This window comes from Microcebus murinus, chromosome 19 (assembly GCF_040939455.1).
Source record: "Microcebus murinus isolate Inina chromosome 19, M.murinus_Inina_mat1.0, whole genome shotgun sequence".
Classification (NCBI taxonomy): Eukaryota; Metazoa; Chordata; class Mammalia; order Primates; family Cheirogaleidae; genus Microcebus; species Microcebus murinus.
The window spans coordinates 29,902,319-29,921,391 of NC_134122.1; the positions used below are offsets into that span (position 1 = coordinate 29,902,319).

The 19,073-nt window shown below is 51.6% G+C and overlaps 1 protein-coding gene across 11 annotated transcripts in view; it reads left to right on the forward strand.

Annotated features, from left to right (window-relative positions):
• CUX1 (cut like homeobox 1) overlaps nt 1-19,073 on the forward strand; it is a 362,228-nt gene that overhangs the window by 285,583 nt on the left and 57,572 nt on the right. For 4 of the 11 annotated variants that reach the window (XM_012758889.3, XM_012758886.3, XM_012758885.3 and 1 more), the window contains exons 12-20: nt 968-1,026; nt 4,072-4,120; nt 4,946-5,042; nt 6,060-6,731; nt 7,877-7,942; nt 9,217-9,318; nt 11,662-12,491; nt 14,384-14,549; nt 15,134-15,190. In XM_012758889.3, the coding sequence (XP_012614343.1) occupies nt 968-1,026; nt 4,072-4,120; nt 4,946-5,042; nt 6,060-6,731; nt 7,877-7,942; nt 9,217-9,318; nt 11,662-12,491; nt 14,384-14,549; nt 15,134-15,190 (2,098 nt within the window). The remainder of the gene's footprint in view (nt 1-967; nt 1,027-4,071; nt 4,121-4,945; nt 5,043-6,059; nt 6,732-7,876; nt 7,943-9,216; nt 9,319-11,661; nt 12,492-14,383; nt 14,550-15,133; nt 15,191-19,073) is intronic. The other 7 variants (XM_012758897.3, XM_012758896.3, XM_012758894.3 and 4 more) reach the window with 3 other exon arrangements.

The following is a 19,073-nucleotide window of genomic DNA, read 5'->3' on the forward strand; positions in this document are numbered from 1 at the left end:
TCAGGAAGTGGCATTTGTTCACCTCGAGCTTAGAGACACGCTGAATCGCCAATGCCCTCCCCTGGGTCTCCATGTTCTATATGGAGCTCCCTTTGGAAAAGGTCAAAGCAAACTGGTCCAAAATCCCTTTGCAAAAGGAAGCAGCACCCCCCACCGACTACCCCACACCCACAGCACTTCCCAGCATGAATGCCCTGCAGAGGTGTGGGCAGAAATGGCCACACAAACATCCAGACTTTTCTGGAGCACGTCAGAGCATCATCATACTTCGGAAATGGCCACTGCTCCCCGAGGAGCAGTGTATGTGTGTGCTCAGGAGCCCTGTGCTTGTTGCGACCTCGTTGGTCAGCACCCCCAGGAGGAGCAGCAGGCTGTCCCTGCAGGGCTCGCGGGCTATCAGCCAGTTGGGGAAACCACCCAGCACCCATCTTAACAGGCCTCCATCCCAAAAATTCCAACAATCCGGGGTTTAGGAATGCAAATGTGCATTTCCTGAGGCCTGTGCAAAGCCCTTGCTCAACAGTGGGCTTGCGCATCTCCCATTAGGGGCCTCACTGAAGGTGTTGACAACCAGCTGTATGAGTCAGTTAGCCTAACATACTTGTGAAAAACTATACGCTGCTTTTAAACTCCAGGAGAGCTGCTCTTCCTCTGTCTGCTGTTCCACGGCATACCATACCAAGTGGGCTTTTCCTCATCTGTTTTCCACCTCCGTAAAGCTTTTTCCTTCTCTTTTATTAAGTTCTGTGTCATAACCTTGTGTTGCTGTGTGTGCACGCACGCACGTGCACGCACTCACACTGGCCAGGCCGGAGCAGGCAGAAGGAGAGGTGGCCCGACATCGCCGACTTCCACTTGCCCGAGCTGCCATCCCCTCTCAGGGCTGGCTGTGTGTTCTGCAGCGAATGTAGTCAGTGAAGTCCTGTTGTCAGACATGGCCACTAATAAAATTCCTCTCTGTTTTCAGCAACTGGAAGAAAAACTCAAAGGCCAGGCTGACTATGAAGAGGTGAAGAAAGAGCTGAAGTAAGTACGGAGACGCCTGTGGCCCTCACAAGCTGGGGTTCATCAGGGCCATCTGCTACCAAATGCCAACTGGCGACAGGGCAGCCTCGGCCCCTTGCACTCAGTCTTGGCAGAGGCATGTAAATTCAGCCTGCGCTCTGCCACTACACGGAGTCCCAGGCTATCCGACACTGTCCCTGAATTCTTTGGACATTTTTATAAAACTTTGTGCATTTAAAATATTCCAATATGCACAGAACCATTGCCTTTACAAAAATGATAAAATAGCTTGTTTTCAGCCATAAATTCCCCAAACAGAAGCAGAGCAGAGGAGGGAGACATTTTGTGATTGAAAGCGTGCACCGCTGCCGCCTCCTACCCTCCGTTCCCCTTGTTGGGGGCCACAGCTGAAAGCCTGTCCCAGCTGTGGGGCTGACCTGAAGTTCTCCGGCTTGGAGGTTCCCTTCTTGGGCCCTAGCCTCCAGCCTGGCCCTCCTACCTCTGCCTTCTCCTCCATCCTGGTTCCTACCTGTCCCCAAGTCCATCGTGCTCCATACTCGACAGCCCCTCCCCAACCTGGAGCCCACAGTCAGCCCCAGAATGGGCACATGGCTCCCCCTTTGCCTGGACTCCCTCCTCTGGTCTTAAGCTCTACCCCCGTCTCTCTAGGTGACCCTTACACCAAGACCCCAGCTCCCCTCCTTCCTGCTGCTCCTGCTGTTCCATCAGTCACTTTCTCACTTGCTGATATTTTCAGTTTCTCCTTTTAAGACAAGCCGATACCCACTGGCCTTGGTGTTCTTTTGTATTCTTAATTCTGTTCTCTCGGGTCTGCTGCCTGCTGACAAAGCTCCCTGGATGGCTTCTTTGAACTTCTCAGCCTCCTCTTGGCCATGACCTCCCTTGCCAGGGCGCTCTCTCCCCACCCTCCTCTGGCTGCAGCCTCTGCCAGCACCTCCACGGATGGACCCCAACCCTGACTGGTAGTTCCAGCCTCTGCGACTTATTTTTATCTGGTTGACCTTCTATTCCTGCCTCCCCTCTCCCAGTCTTTCCCTCTTCTACCCCCTTCAAAAAAAAAGAAAGAAAGCAAAAGAAACAAGGCCTTCTAGTCTTGAGCCAGAGAAACTGCACTGTGAAGGCCTTCGCCCAGCCCCTCCCTCCTGTCCTAGGGCTTGGTCATCATCCTCTGTCCTTCTCTTCCTCCTCCACCAGGCTCACCTCTTTCCACAGGAGCCAGGGCTTCTGAGCTCTAGCCTACAACCTGCACCTGTCTGTTACCTCCTATCTGTCATCTGCTGTGCTGCAGGCTGGCACTCAGCCCCCTGCTGCCCACATTCCTGCCGGCCCCTCTGTTGCATCTGTACACAGCGCTAGGCCCCCACACAGACATCTCAAAGCTCCACTCAGGTGGCTTTCCTGCCAAAATGTGTTCCTGAAAGCCAGGTGTGGTGATACGCACGTGCAGCCCCAGCCGCTTGGGAGGCCAAGGCAGGAGGATCACTTGAGCCCACAAGTTTGTCTCTAGCCTGGGCAATGTAGCGAGACAATTTCTTAAAGAAGAATGTGTTCCTGGCTTCCCACTTCCCAGTGAACCAAGTGTCCTCTGGGACACATAGCCATGTCCCCTCCCTATCCCATCTCCACATCCTCCCCCTCTGCCCCTGACAGGCTGTGCTGTAGTAGGGTCCTCCAGCACAAGGAGATCCCCCTGCCAAGGGTCCCCAGCAGGTTTTCTTTCTGCAGACCATCTGGATGTTCATCTGTGACCTGTGGTGGCCTGTGGGTTTCATGGGATGAGGGTCAGGAGTGGTTCTGCTCCTCCTGGGGCCAGGCACGTCCCAGGCCTTTGGTGAAGATTTGTTGAATAATTGAGGAGACACTTATGTTTTTAGTATAATACATATCAAACAAGGGGCAAGAGTATAGTAGCAAACATCAGTGAAGCCCACTAAGAAGACAAGTTTGTCCAGATGGCTCATCACATCTCTCCTGTCTGATGTGAAGGGGTACAGACATGTCTTTACTTTCAACAGCAACCGTAAAGTTATGTTTTACCCACAGTAGCTCCTCTTTGTTGCTATATTTGTTAGTTTATGTTGTGAGGACCCCTGCAAAGATGCAACCACAGATAAACAATGGGAGGTCAGTTCCTGAGTTTACCCAGCACAGCGACCTCCTGGGGCTCTGGGCCCTTTGCCTGTAATGGCATCTTTACGCATCATGGTGTCTTGATGACACTCCATGGAGCTCACAGGACAGATGCTGAAGTCGTGGCTGCAGGAAGGCAGGGAAGGTGCAGCTGGCACCGTGCAGCCAACCCTTCTGAGTCTTGCTATGCTCCACTCTGTATTTAAAAGGAACACTTGCAGCTCCTGAGGGCCACATAGACTCACAGAAAGGAAGGAGCATCCACAGCAAAAGGAACTTGAAAAACAGTTCTGGGGATGTGGACTTGCTCAGATCTTGGACTTGTTGAGATAGTCCAGAGACTCTAGTGATCAGGGCACAGCCCCTTTTAATAACAAGAAGGACTGAGAAATCATCTTGTCTTGCCACTCCCTGGTCTTTGTGCTCCTTCCCCAGCCTGGGGCTGCAGAGAGGGTCTGCCCACTGCACTTTTGAGCCATCTACATGTGGGACGTCACTCTCTGCCCAGTTCCCCTGGTCCCTGGTGGGTGCAAGTTACCAAGCAAGCACAGGGCCGATGAGTTCCTCTCTCTCTAGCTTCCTTCTTACAACTTTTTCGTTCCCTTTAAGCTTTACAAATACATTCCTTTTGCAACAATGTTATGTCTGTATTAAACTTTAAAATTATACTCTGAACAGACCTGGTGTGATTCCATATGGAATGATTTACATGCTGGGCAAGAAACTTTTGCCAGCCAACTGCTAGTTGAATAGTTATTCTAGAGACGTTATCAAATTATATTATTGCCAGGGAAGTTGTTAAAGTTGTCAGTTCCTCAGTTCCTGGAGAGCAGGAAATTGTGATGTTAATGTTTATTAAAGTGGCTGTTAGCAAAGGTATAAGCAGAAGGTAACCACTCTGTCTTGCTCTTTCAGTATTCTGAAGTCCATGGAGTTTGCACCGTCTGAGGGAGCTGGGACACAGGTACACGGTCTCACTTTACTTTCGGCGTCAGCAGTGCTGGTCACCGTTGGTCCCGTGGGCAGGCGTGCTTCTCTGTCTCGATATTCATTTGAGGCCTCTTGTTTACAGCTGACGAGTTACTCATCAAGAACATTTAACCAAGTTAAAGCAAATTATCTTTAACTAAAAAGAGGCAAAAAGAGAAAAGTTAGCATTTTCCAAATTGGTAACTCCATTCAAGTGAAACTGTGATCTCACTTGGGCAGATACTAAGAACGTGGATAAAAATACAATTTCAGACCGTGTTGAGGAATAGCCAGAAAAGGACTGGCTTAGGAACTTCACGTGCCACTTCAGAGGAGAAGCCCCAGGGGCAGGATGACACAGGTGCAGGGTCATCTGGTGGCCAGCTAGAATTTATGTCACATGTGGCATCTCACTCCTGGCAACCAGAAGGCAGCACACACCTCCGTGGCTAGCAGAAAGAGAAGGGTTACTGCTACAGTCACTTCCTGACACAGAGCTGTGGCCAGCAGCTGGTCCTGCTGCCAGATGAGACACAGGTTTCGACTGCTTGAGTTTGAGGATAGATTAGAGAGTGATTAACTGTCTAGAGAAGCAATGCAGGTCTAAGCAGAAGAGAGAAAAGACTTCAGCTGAAATTAATACTTTTTAAAAGGCACGTGAATGTTGTCCACGTATGTGTTAAACATACGTGGGGGAAATCTGTCCCTGTCGGAGTCAGATGCAGAGCTGCGAGGGAAGGTGGGCAAGCACAGAGTACAGGGGCGGTGGGTGGCCGCTCCACGGTGGGCCCCGCGGTGAGCCCCACTCTGCCCCGTCTAGGACGCGGCCAAGCCCCTGGAGGTGCTGCTGCTGGAGAAGAACCGCTCGCTGCAGTCCGAGAACGCCGCACTGCGCATCTCCAACAGCGACCTGAGCGGTAGGTTGGCCAGGCCTCGCGCGGTGCTTGGTTCGCTTCCAGGGCTCGAGGAAGAGGAAGGTGAACCGTGAGTCTGGGCTGACGCATGGCGGGAGCATCGCCGGTTGACGAGAACCTTGACTAACGAGTGTTGGGTCTCCTCCTCCTCACCACTCTCCCTCCCCTCCCCACCCCTGCTTAAAGCCGGACTCCGAGATTCGTGAGCCGCAGAACGTCTGCGGAGGTCAGTTAGGGGCAGTGTGGCTGGAGACCCTAGGAGGGACCAGCAGAGGACGTTGGCTGTTCTGATCTGTGTCTGGTTGTGCTGCACGTAGGCCTGGGGCACATGCGTGCTGGGCCTCTGTCTGGTGGTGTTTCCAGGGGCTGCTTAGGGGGCTAGCCCCTGCCCCTCTGGGCTCAGTGGAGCTTTTCTTCCTTTGTCAGGTTTTCCTTGGGGATGCGTCCCCCATCCTTAGCCTTTCTTTGCTCATCCCAAAATGGTGGCGTCACTGACTGTGCTTCTGGTTTTGGCAGCTGGTAAACCGTTTAAAGGTGTCTCGGGCTTCGATGATATTGCATTCTTAAAATGTGCGCGCCTCCGATCGAGTGGACTCAGAGCAAGAGGTGTGAGCGAACCCATTGGTCCTAACATGTCAGTGTTTGCTGCTCCTCAGGCGGGCCCTTCTGGTAATAGCGCGAAGGCCAGAGGCCCCATGCCAGGCCCGATGCGACCTGTCGACTCTTCCCTGTGTGTGTTACCGGCTCCTTGCCACATTAGGAGTTTGAATCTATGTCTAGGGGATTCTCCAGGCTGCAACGTACAAGAAAGGCGCAAACATGAATGCATGTTGCTTGTGTTGGGGGGCCTTGTTTGGCTGACTTACAAATTCAATCGAAAAACAAACCAACACACCTCATTGGCCCTTGTAAAATCTGCACTTTTTTTTTCCCTTTTGTGGAGCAAACTTTGCATTTTGGTCTTGGTTTTTTTTCCCTTTGGAATCCCCCATAATGCATTCTGTTTGCCCTTCCTTGTAGGGTCAGCCAGGAGAAAAGGGAAAGACCAGCCTGAGAGTCGGCGCCCTGGACCTTTGCCGGCCTCCCCTCCTCCTCAGTTGCCCCGCAACACGGGGGAGCAGGCTTCCAATACTAACGGTACACACCAGTTCTCACCAGCGGGGTTAAGTCAAGACTTTTTCAGCTCATCCCTGGCAAGCCCCAGCCTACCCCTGGCTTCTACAGGAAAATTTGCACTAAACTCTCTCCTCCAGCGACAGCTAATGCAGTCCTTCTACTCCAAGGCCATGCAGGAAGCAGGAAGCACAAGCATGATTTTTTCAACAGGTCCATACAGCACAAACTCCATATCTTCCCAAAGTCCATTACAACAAAGCCCAGATGTAAATGGCATGGCCCCGTCCCCCAGCCAGTCAGAAAGTGCTGGGAGCGTCTCCGAGGGCGAGGAGATGGACACTGCAGAAATCGCCCGGCAGGTCAAAGAGCAGCTGATCAAGCACAATATCGGACAGCGCATTTTTGGACATTACGTCTTGGGACTGTCTCAAGGGTCCGTGAGCGAGATTCTGGCCCGGCCCAAGCCATGGAATAAACTGACTGTTCGCGGCAAGGAGCCATTTCACAAGATGAAGCAGTTCCTCTCCGACGAGCAGAACATCCTGGCTCTCCGCAGCATCCAAGGCAGACAAAGAGGTGAGAGACTGGCGTGGGCCGGTGCCAGCACGTGAGCCCGTCACAGAGTTGTGTGTATCTATGTCTGTGTGTGTGCGTGTGATTAAAACATTTGTACATCACATCAGGTAAAATTCTCTCTAGTCCTATCTTGTCCAGAGCTCAAGGGTGGACCGGCATGAGCTAAGGCTGTTAGATACAGGAGATCTGGCTTTTGAAACACTCAGCACTTAGGCAACTCAGTGTTTTAATAATAATACCATGTATCAAATTGGAGGGAATTACATGATGCACAACATCCTGGCATGTTTAGTGTCTGTGGGGCCAGGTGGCCTTGGGTGCTGGCCTCCAGCTGGGAAGAGATCCCACACAGCCCATGGCAGCAGCATCGACTGGGCTCCATCCTCACGCAGAGCTGGTGCTCTGTGGGGAGCATATCCCAGACACGTTTTCCCCCCTTCCCTCCACCCACAGAAGAGGGTGCGTCCTGTGGTCACCTTACCTACAACATTTATGTTCCATCAGTGATTCGTTTAGCATTATGAGCAAAATGGGCCTGGCTTGAGCAAACTACATGCAAGTTTTATTCAAACACCTTTCCTACTCCACCCTCCATAAAAAGATAAAACATCAGTCACGTTCATAATTTAAAGATTTCCTTCCCTCTTTAAGAACAAGGGATCAGTCTGCTAAATCAACAGGGATATAGAGAGGTCATTTTAGCAGACACATTTGAAACACCCTGAAATTTAGACTCAAATGGAGAAAGGAGATGTTTTGAACAGCATCAATTTGCACCAAGAACACGGGGCGTTTCACGGTGATGTTAACCGAGATTGAATGTCTCCAGATGATTAATGGGAGCTGGGGGCTGGCGGGTGATTTGCTTCGAGGCAGTTCTCCCTCCCTCGCACCCTCTCAGCGTTGCTGCCCTGGGCCGCTCCTTAGGTCTATCCGATCTCCTCCTGCAGTAGAGCCATGGCCCGCGCGGGCTGGTCAGCCAGGGAAGGGCCTCTCTAAAGTTTCTAGTAACTGCCAAGTTGCATAGGAAGCCCTGAGCCCTTTCTTTAGCAACAGGCAGCTCAGATTTCATGTCACACAGCCCATATCGTCAACACCACCATTCCCCTGATTGTTTTGTTCTTACCACACTTGTTTTTCAACAGAGAATCCAGGCCAGAGCCTGAACAGACTATTTCAGGAAGTACCGAAACGAAGAAGTGGGTCTGAAGGTATGTTGCAGGCAGGTGTTTTTCTTTGCAGTCAGTAACCTAGGAAGCAGCATGTCCTTAGCTGTGTATTTGGGTTAAAACTGTACAGTGTGATTCTGGCCTGGAACCTGATGGAAAAACAGAGCTAGTAAGTATAAAACAAGGCACGGGTTCAAGTTCACCCAGCCCCTCCCCACTGAGCTGCCCGCACTCTCCCGAGTGCAGACAAGGCACGAACAGGTATCACTAAGATACATCCCTAAAGTCCAAATCCAACCCCCTTCAGATTCCAATTACACTCTTCCCATTTTCTCAGAAGCAGGTGAAAGAAGAGTTGTTGCTCTGAGAAAAATCAGGTGACCGAGTCAAATCAGATACTGCTGCTTCCTCGTACTTTTAACTCTCAAGTATGTTCAGGGTCCTTCGGAGTGGACAAATTCCAAATCCAGTCAGTTCTCCTGGGGGGCTTGGCAAGCCAACTCCCACTGCACTCCTTGGAGTTGCATCTTTAATGGGGCTTTCTCCCGGTGGTATACTTGTTTTTAAATGGTTTGCTGTGGTGGTTCATATTTAGTAAGGTAGTGAAAAATTAAAATACCTGGACGGCTTCCAGGAAGAGCTGGGGCCAGCCCCAGGCCGTGGTAGCTTCCTTGCATCCACACATGGGGCTGCTCTGCAAAGCATCACCGTGTGACCGTAAGAGTGAATTCCTATCCTTTAGGAATTTCTACAAGCCTCTTTCCTCATGCATAAATTTTAAAAAGACATTATGTGATAGTAGATTCAGAACTTTTAAGCCTGTGCCTCTTCACCTTGTACATGCAAAGTATTGACAGGCGATCATCCTCACCCTTGGCCCTCCTTTCCCGATTGCCCTGTGTGGGCTGCCAGCCTCCAGTAACTGGGCAGAGCTGAACAGAGTCCCAGGCCAGACTCTTTGTCAGAGTTGCTTTTAAGTAGCTCATGAAAAACAATGCCTTTTGATCTTTCATCTTTTTTTATCCTGGGTGAAATGATTTGTTCTCCCTGGTACTAACCTACGGGCAGTGTCCAGGTCGGGTAAATGTGAGAGCTTCTCTCACTGGCACAGTAACAGTTACTATAAGGCAGATGCAGCAGGAAGCCCCTCCTGCCCAGTGTCGGCACAGCCAGTACAGGCCATGGGGAGGCCACACCTGCCTCCTCACCATCACCAGCCTTGGCTCAGGGCTCTTTATCAGAATGACATCTTTGTGCAGCACTGATTTTCATTCAAGGTTTGGGTTCGATGTCATTGCCGTGACTTCTCCCTGCAGGTAACATCACCACCCGCATCCGAGCCTCAGACACCGGCTCTGACGAAGCAATCAAGTCCATCCTAGAACAAGCCAAGAGGGAGCTCCAAGTGCAGAAAACTGGTATGGCTTCTGTTTCCTCAACCTCTGTCGTCCAAACTTAATTAAAAGAATTGTCATGAGTGTTCAGGTCAGCAGTAATTAACTTTCTTCTTTTTAAAGCCATAGTGAAGGTTTTGTTTTCAAGCAAAAAGTCGCACACAGAGAGGAGCAGGTCTGTGTGATTTGTAGTTTTGCTAACAGTTACCATTCTTACAATGTCATTCCCTAGCACTGACTGAAGATCGTACCTCTCCCTTGGAATCTCCTTAACTGAACTTAAACTACCGAGTAGTTTGTATCAAATATCCTTTCTTAAATGAAATACAGGCTTCCATTATTTGGCTGTTATCATACTTGACCAAACGCAACTGAAAAAGAACAGGCAGAAAATAAATTCTTAACAGCTGCTGTGCGAACTCAAATGTTGCTAGCGAGGAACGGGCAGCGTTAGTGGTTAGGCTCCCACCTCTGCAGCCCGCCTCTGGAGTCGGGGCTCCACGCTCCCTGCCAGCTGCATTTTTTAAGAGGAAAGAACTCCCACGTTTCTGCCTCTCTCTGTCTGAGCTCTGATTGCCTGAGAGGAGCACTGCGCCGCAGACTCGGACTCTCTGCAGGAGAAGCCAGTTGTCTGGGTTCTCTTCCTGGGGTTCGGCAGATACATGCCTGCCCTGTACCCATGATGCCCCTGTTCCACAGAGCCCCACACCACAGACCTGGCCACGGGCATCTGCCTGGCCTGGCAGCCATGACAGCCAAGCATAAGCCACCAGCTGGTCACCGCCCTGGTCACTCATTCTTCTTCCACCTCCTATGTGCCTTGTTCAGTGAGGGGCTGGGGAGCTCAGTGCTCCTTTCTGGTTCCCACGCCTGGGCTGGTCATTTTCACCTGTCTCACTCTGCTGCAATGGAGTCCTCATAACCTGGAAGATGGGTTTTATTATCCTGTTATTCCTGATTATCCAACTCAGCCTCAGAGTTAAAATAATTTGCCCAAACTCATTAAATGTTAGTCACTGGGTAGAAGGCCCAGCCTCCCAACTCTGGTCCCTGTACTTTCCCTTCTGCCGCCATATGCCTCCTTCTGAAGGCCCCAGGGTAGTCAGCACTAGTCCTTGTGGGACCTCAAGACTGGCGGTGGATGGAGTTTTCAGTCTGGCGCAGTTCTTGCCCTTGTTAGGCAGAATTGAGGTTTAAGCCAGCACTGCCCCCAGGTGTCTAAACAAACAGAGGCCTTAGCAGGCGGCCCAGCAGGAATTGAGAATGGAAAGACCTGCTCCGAGGTCTGACTCCCTTCGTTGCCTATCGCCTCCCTGAGCCTTGGTTCCTTCATCTGCAAAGTAGTGGTGGCACTGCCTGCACCCAAGGACGCCACAGGGCGTATGAGCTAGAGGAAAGAGGGCCCTCTGTCAAGTAGGAAGGCACTGAGAAGATTATAGATTGTTGCTGTTATTTTAGGCATTTGGGGGCATCATTTAAAGCACATGAAGAGCCAGTTTATATGCTTTCCTCTCCTGGCTGTGAAGACGTATGATTTGGGCAACAAGGGACAGAGCCAGGAAGGCCATCGACTCCTAAAATGTCAGATCAGAGCTGGGGCATCCAAAGGGGCATTCAGCCAGGGCCACTCTCCATAGTCACCCAGGAACTGGTGACAGATGCAAATGCTGGGCCAGCCCCCCTTCTCCTCAGTCAGATACAGTGAGGGGCCTGGCCTAGCCATGTGCATTTTAATAGCTAAGGGCCAGCGATGTGGTCCATTACCCTCCCACTGTACAGACAGGAATACCGAGGCCCAGCGATTCTTGTGACTTCCTAAGCCAACAGATCCTGGAGTCCAGGGCCAGGGACTCCCTTGAACCTCACTGTGGCTCTTCCCTCTTCCCGTCGGGGAGGCTCCTGCTGCTGGTCATGCCACAGCAGAGACTCGGAGCCAGCCCACACATGGCCAGTTATCATCAGGAGACTCCAGTCTCATGTTGCAATTAGCTTCTAAACTTTGACAGAACCACTAGGATTCTGGACTATAGCACAGGAGAATTGACATGAAGTTTAAAGTTCTCAGAAGGGAGCCAGGAGGGTGTGTCAGGGAGCATCTTCACGCTTCCCCTTTGTCACCCTCTTGGCTGGCATGTGCCAGGGGACATCAGACCCTTGGGCGGTAGCAGTAGTCCTCTGTCCTCTCGCCCAGACAAGATGAATGTTTCTTTGACTGGAGGAAATGTTGGGAAAATGCTGCAGTGTGGTTCTCCCAAATAACCCACATTTTGTGGGAGGCCAGGGGGAAGGAAGCTGGACTGGGAGAAGCACGTCCCCAGCCGACGAGGGTGGTTCCAGCACAGTCTCACCCGTGTTTGCCTCCTGCAGCGGAGCCGGCCCAGCCTTCCTCCGCGTCCAGCAGCGGGAACTCCGACGACGCCATCCGCTCCATCCTGCAGCAAGCCCGCCGCGAGATGGAGGCCCAGCAGGCCGCCCTCGACCCCGCCTTAAAACAAGCACCGCTGTCCCAGACTGACATCGCCATCCTGACCCCCAAGCTGCTGTCCTCCTCGCCCATGTCCACCGTTCCCAGCTACTCTCCCCTCGCCCTCTCCCTGAAGAAGGCCCCCGCAGCTCCCGAGGCCAGCGCCTCTGCTCTGCCGAACCCCCCGGCCCTCAAAAAGGAGGCCCAGGACGCACCCGGGCTGGACCCCCAGGGAGCTGCCGAGTCTGCACAAGGAGTTCTGAGACACGTGAAGAACGAGGTGGGCCGCAGCGGGGCGTGGAAGGACCACTGGTGGAGCACGGTGCAGCCAGAGAGGAGAAACACAGCTGCTCCTGAAGAAGCCAAGGTCGAAGAAGCCAGCAGCACGAAAGACAAGGTCAGCAGCAGCCAGCCACGGCCCGAGCGCAGCCAGCTCCAGGGACCCTCGTCGGCAGAGTACTGGAAGGAGTGGCCCAACGCCGAGTCCCCGTACTCCCAAAGCTCGGAGCTGAGTCTGACCGGAGCCAGCCGCAGCGAGACGCCCCAGAACAGCCCTCTGCCTTCCTCCCCGATCGTCCCCATGTCGAAGCCCACCAAGCCCTCGGTGCCCCCACTGACCCCTGAGCAGTATGAGGTCTACATGTACCAGGAGGTGGACACCATCGAGCTCACCCGGCAGGTCAAAGAGAAGCTGGCCAAGAACGGCATCTGCCAAAGGATCTTCGGGGAAAAGGTAGGGGTTTGATTTGGGTGCTCCTGTCCCTCCTCATTGCTTAGGACAGAGTATCTATCCTGGAGCATGTGGTTATCACCCACATTAATTACCCAAGAGCATAAGGTGTCATCTACTCCCCAGCTTCCGGGGAGGCCAGCCAGTGAGTGTTCCCGCTCCCTGATCGATTTGCTAACCCACTGTGGCCAAGCTCACCCCTATGCTGCCCTTTCGAGCTCTCAGCCACGCTGCGGGGTGGATGGTAAAATTGCCATTTGACACAGAGAAGGATGCTAAGGCTCAGGGACATTCACTACTTGCCCTAAACTGGCAGGTGACTGAATCAAGTCCAGCCTCCACTGCCAAGTGGAGCTAAGAGGCACCTCTCAGGCAGACTGTTTTAGCCAAAAACCATCTGATCTGATCACGTAGAGGGGCCACCATGCAGAAACTCAAAAGGGACTTGCTAGGAAAAGCTCTGTGAAGCGTAACTGTGCCTTTCTCTATAACTCAGACTGCCTTGGGTGTCATCTGGCCAGAGAGGTGACGCGACCTGCCTGGGGAACATGCAGCTCATGGCAGCCCAGGCACGTCTGCCCTTGTTTCCATGTTGGCCTTCCATGGCTCAGGAAAGTGTAATCTTTCTTGCATGAGCTTTTGACGCTTTCTGTTCTTGGTGCACTTTCCTGGTAACTGAGACTCTGCATGGTGGGGATTAGCCATCCCTATAAAATCTAAAATAAACACAGTGCCCCGTATGCATCCTTTTAGATTAAGTAATCGGTTGCTAAGCATAATTGGAAGCACCCTCTTGCCCTAAAAGGCACCTTCCTGAGGAGTATGTGGCTGGGTCAGCGGGGGCCCACACAGACCGTCCCTCCCGCCTGGCGCTGTCCTGCCTTCGGTGTTTGCGCTACACCGCGCTCTGAATCCTCACAATACTTGATTGTGAACTCGTTGTCCTGATTTTGCAAAAGGTGATGGGGGTGAATAGAACTGAGGATGAGCATTTAAAGTCCCTTGAAATTTCTAGTTCAGTGTTGTAAAAATATCATTTGAGAACATTTAAATAGACATTTGTGCTCATGCCTTAAATTTAGCAGAGACTTAATAGCGTTGAACTTGTTTGGCCCATGAGTGCAGTTTATTCTGGAACTTGAGAACTTTTCAAAAGAGTGATCGGATGCAGCCCCTAAATATCTCTGGGCTGCATCTGTGTCTCGTGGGGGGTGTTTGTGCCTATACATATGTATGGCCATATGTGAGCGTAAGAAAACTCGGGTGTGTACGCGCAACTTGTCGATCGTCTGCAGCTGAATGTCACTCCCAGACCACCTGCCCCGTCCCACCAGCTCACCTCTGGGCCCTCACCTGTGAGCAGGATGTGATCACAGGGAGCAAATCTTTCTAAATGCCATCCTGGCTCAGTGTCAGCAAAGGAGACTGGCTTCCCACGTCCCCCTGGCACCTACTGCCCCTGCCTCTGGAGGGGTTCTTGGCCCAGCACCTCAGCCTTTACTGGTGCCACCAGGCAAAGAGCAAGGTGTTCCACAGCCTTCCTCCTCAGGCCATCAGGATGACAGCCCTGCAGCCTTGACAGGACTGAGACCCAAGGATGCAAACCCCTCCCCTCCTTGGGAGCTGAAAGCTGCAGCCATAGCCATGGCTCACCCAACACTCCTCCTGTGCCAAGGACTCAGCCCACCAGTAATCTTGGAAAGCTTATTTCTCCACCCCAAGCTGTCACCAGCCCCAGGCTGTGGGTCTGTGCTCAGATGTCAGCCCTAGAAGCTCTCCTGGGTGTCGTCACCTCTGCCAGGCCTCCACACGGCCTGTGTGCATCACTGAAGCATTCTGTGGCATACACTGATACCTGGGCACTGACAGCCATGTGTCTTTGGTTGCCACTGCAGGTGCTGGGCTTGTCCCAGGGCAGTGTCAGCGACATGCTATCCCGGCCGAAGCCATGGAGCAAGTTGACCCAGAAAGGCCGAGAACCCTTCATCCGGATGCAGCTCTGGCTGAACGGCGAGCTGGGCCAGGGTGTCCTGCCCGTTCAAGGGCAGCAGCAAGGGCCAGGTAACGGCAGCCCGGCCCGGGAGCAGGGCTGGGGAAAGAAGGATCTGTGGAGGAGCTGGCCACCACCTTAGAAGGTCCTGACCATGGCAGCCCCGCCTGGGCCACCACAGGGAGGGAGGAGGGGACTCTGCTCAGGGAGGTGCCCAGCCACCCTCCCCTATTGGCTGGTGCAGGGAGGAAGACAGCTGCCCCCTTCCTCCACAACCTGTTGCCATGGGACTGACTTTAGTTTTTAGGAGAGAGAAGATTATGCCTGACTAATTTTATAAGCAGCAGAAAATGAGTTACCAATTAAGAAAATGCTATTTATACATAAATATAGGTAAAAGTCAAGTAGCTAAATCAGGGAGTCAGGAAGGAAAATCAGCCAGAGGCACAGACGTGAAAAGGATCGGGCGCTGGCTTCCACCTGCTCCCAGCCTGGGGCCTGGCTCGGTCACAGCGCGCAGTGCAGGCCTGCGGCCCCCGTGCCAGCCCCTCCCCGTGAGGAGTCGGGGCCTCCCTCGGCCGATGCTGCTCAGTTAGGAAGATTTAAATCTGGGGCTTTGTTTCCTCCTCTAATCGTTCCCCTTCTTTTTCTTTAGTCCTGCACTCTGTGACATCGCTACAGGACCCCCTGCCGCAGGGCTGTGTGAGCTCAGGTAACCAGCTGATTTCTCTTGGCTTTATATGAAATATAAATATATTTTATGTTTTCCTGTCCTCTGGTCCATCCCGGGGAGACTCAAAGGGGGACCCCTCATTCTGGGTTTGATGAGCTGAAAATACAGTGTCCTCTTGGCAAAGTGGGTCCCTCGAGGTCCCGTTTTCTACTGGAGAGTGCGTGGACAGCCACGTAAGAGGCTCTTATAATGTTTCTGCACTCATTCTAGTCCTGCTGCGGCCTGTTAGTTTCCAGGCAGCCTGGGGCGAGGCTGGGGTCTAAGTCAGTGACAAATACGGTGCTCAGGGGCTCATGGTCTAATAGGAAGCGACAGGTACGGGCACATGTTGCTCTCCCAGTGCGGTCATGTCAGGGGGACTCTGGTCCATCCAGGAGGCCTCCAGGCAGGAGGATGGGGGAGGTCGGAGCCTGAGGCAGGTGCTGGGTGGGGCAGCATGAAGGATGTGGCCAGGAAGGCCCCAGGAACAGCTCAGGTATAAGTGGATGGTGAGCTGAGGACGCCCAGGACAGTGGCCGAGGCTGGAAATGGACCCTGGGTGCAGGCTGGGCCGGGGGTGTGGTGCAGGCTGAGAAGTTCAGGTACCCCCGTCAGCATTTGAGAGCCTGGAGATCTTGGAGGTCCCGGAGGCCTCTGACTGGACCTGTCCTCTCTGCTGCCAGGCCTCCGGGCCATGCTGCCTGAACACAGCCTGAGCCCACTGAGGCTGACCTTGGCTGTGGCTCCTGGGCTCCCCATGCCCTACGCCCATAATTGTAGCACAGTTTTTCTCACCCAGCTTTTAGGAGCCGCCAGCATGATGAGCCGTTCCTCTTTCTTCCTTTCTCTATTTTTCTAAACATGTTGCTTAGTCTCCATATCCCATTGATTCATTGAAAACACAAACAAAGCTAAGTGAGGAGCACAAAGCCCGCCAGCTTGCTGGAAGCTTTACGAGGGGAAACATGTGTAACTCGGGGAACAGCTGGCTGGCAGCGGCGGTGGCTGCTGCTGCAGGAGCCCAGCCCACGCGCAGATGCAGCCAGAGCGCGGCAGTGGCATCAAAGTTCCTGGTGGAGATCTTTGCATGTTTTCAGTGTTCTGATTTGATTTTGACCAAAGCAGAGGGCAGAAAGGTGTGTCTCACCTGCACCGCAGGTCTTCTTGGCTAGACATCTAGATGGAGCAGAGCGTCCATCTGAAGAAGGATCACTTCATTCCTGGGTTGGCCAATTTAGTGAGCAAGCACCAGAGAACTTACCCTGCACTGGCTTGCGTTCAAAATACTCCAGGGCAAACAATGGGCGTAGCTGTGCTAGAGTTTTGCGGACATTTGCATGAAAATTAGCCTTGCCTCCTGCCCTTATGGAAAGTTGGCCTCCCTTAAACCCCTGAGAGTATTTGCTGCCCCCTCTGAGGCAAGACTAGACTTGGCAGAATGAGACTAACATTTTCTAGATCAAAACCCCTTTTTCCTAAATAAAACAGGAAGTCTCGCTGGAGGCCAGGTCTGTTATGATCAACGCCAGAACCACCTACTTGTCAGAACAAATCCTTAAAGGACGGCTTTTCACTTTTTATTACAGTAGATTGTCGCCACTGTGCTGGAACATTCGTAAGATAGTCACATTTCCAACGTAGGAAAAACACACTGGGCTTCTAAGAGGAATGTCAATGATATTTGTAAAATATCAAATTACTTTATAGAATAAAGTCACTTAAAACTCTTGGGTAGTCTGCAGATTGGAGAAGGGAGAGAGAAACAGGCAGTGAGCCCCGGGAGAAGACCGAACATGGTAGAACTTGCCAGTGGTATTTAAGAAAGGTGGCAGGTGGGCCTCTCCCTGCTCACCCCAGTACAGGAGGAGGTTGAGCACAGGTCACTTACCCCAAACTCCTGTGGTCTGTCAGCCACAGGGAAGCCCCTGGTAGAAGCAATAATTATGGTGACCTTGGAGAATAATGGAAAAATATTTCTTATATTGTAATAAAATTAAAAAATTTTGTACATCATGGTAACAGCTGAGCAGAAATGTTTCTCTGGGCCAGAAAGACTGGAAGGTACTTGTCAAGATTAAAAGCAAGATTATCATATGATGGCAAGATTATGGTGGTAGTTTTCCTTGTTTGAAATGTCTTTATCATCAGTTATCTTTTCAAAAGGGTTTCTAAAAATTAAAGTAGCTATGCTTTCAGTATATGGAATTTAGATTGGAAAATTAGAATTATTTTCTAAAAGTAAGAAAGGCCCCCCACCATCAGGTAAAACTCTTCATTCAGCGCCTTAGCCTAGATTTGATTTTATTTTTTTCTCTTTTATAAGAATAAGTCAGTAAAAGTAACTGTAGGTGCTCTCCAGACAATTATTCTAACCCTTGTTTGAGCAGCTGAAAAGATTTGTGGGATAAATCCTTGGGATGAATGACTATAGGAGATTCTGGAATCTCCCTGACAGTGTCTCTGGGGGAGCTTTTCAGCAGTGTTCACCCTGCTGGCAGAGGGATGAGCCCTCTGTTCCTAAGATTGCCACAGGATTCTGATTCCTGCTGTCACCATGGCTACCACAGAATCCTTCCCAAGTGGCCCCTAGATGGAGAAAGATGCTATGTCCTCGGTGGTGGCCCCATCTACTCTCTGCCTAAAGCAGCTCAGCATGGTAGATCCAGATGGCTGCAGGCAGGTAACTGTACACCTGGCTTGGTTCGTTCCTGAATACTGTGAGAAATGCTCAGTATCTGAGAATCTGGCCTCTGAGCTGGCCTGGTCTCCCTCTCAGCTGGACAGGGACTTCGGAAGGCTTTCTGTCCCCTCGGCCAGTTGCAGCCCTTAAGTGAGGGCTGCTATCTCACACCAGAGGTGGTGGGGGCCGAATGAGGCGGCTGTGTGTGTGGTTACCATGGCGATCAGGTGCCAATGTGCTAGGGTGGCCTCCTCAACCTGAGCAGCAAGACGCTGACCCAGGATCCTTTTTCCTCGCTGCAGATCCCTGGCTGCCTCCTCCTGCCCAGCTCCGTCGTCCCTTGGTGCCGCCATTTGCTTTAGTGGTTTATATGTCAGACTTGCTGATAGTTTTACAATGAGGAGAGAGAAACTAGAGAAACTCAGTTGCAATCTCTCCTTTTTCCTTTTGGTGTATATAACCACCCCTAAATGTTCCTTTGGGAACACTGAGGTGACAGCCTTGGGCATGAAGGAAACTTGATGCCACTTTTAACCACCAGTGTCACTAGTGACCTGTGGCTTTTTCTTGGAAGCTGTTGAGGCTTCAGTAAAGAGTAAGGTAAGCACTAGTTTCCACACCAGTCATATAAGTAACTATTTTTTTAAGAAAAGAGGTTTTTAAAGGACTAATCTTTAAATCAGATACCTTTTAATATATTTCCTGATAAGTCTTAATTTTCTAGGAACATTTTTGTGTTGACTTCTTTAAAAACTCTCAGTGCCTTGGTGAGGGGTGGGGGTGAATGGTTCTAACCAGGGTCATCTGTGATCTATCTGGGAAAACTGCATTTGAAGATGCCGTTGCAGGTGGTCCCTGGGGATCGATTCTGCGTCTCCTTGTTGTCTGTCTGTCATTCCCGGCATCATCCATCACTCCCGGCCCCACACTGCTGCTTTGCAGTAGCAGAGCCCCTAGAGAGCAGGGGGAGCCCGTTAAGACGTGTTTTCTCAGAGTGTGGTCTGCTTATCGGCTGGCAGGTTTTTTTAACCTTGAGGGACAACGAAGGTATGTATGTGTAGGTGGCAGTACACAGGTGGATAGACGTGACCTAGTAAACCACTGGATCATCTATTTTTTCTTTTTCATTCCTTTTTCATTCCTTTTCATTTTATCTTCATACTTCCTTGGAGTGATTAAGCTCTTTGTCCCAGGGGAGAGGAA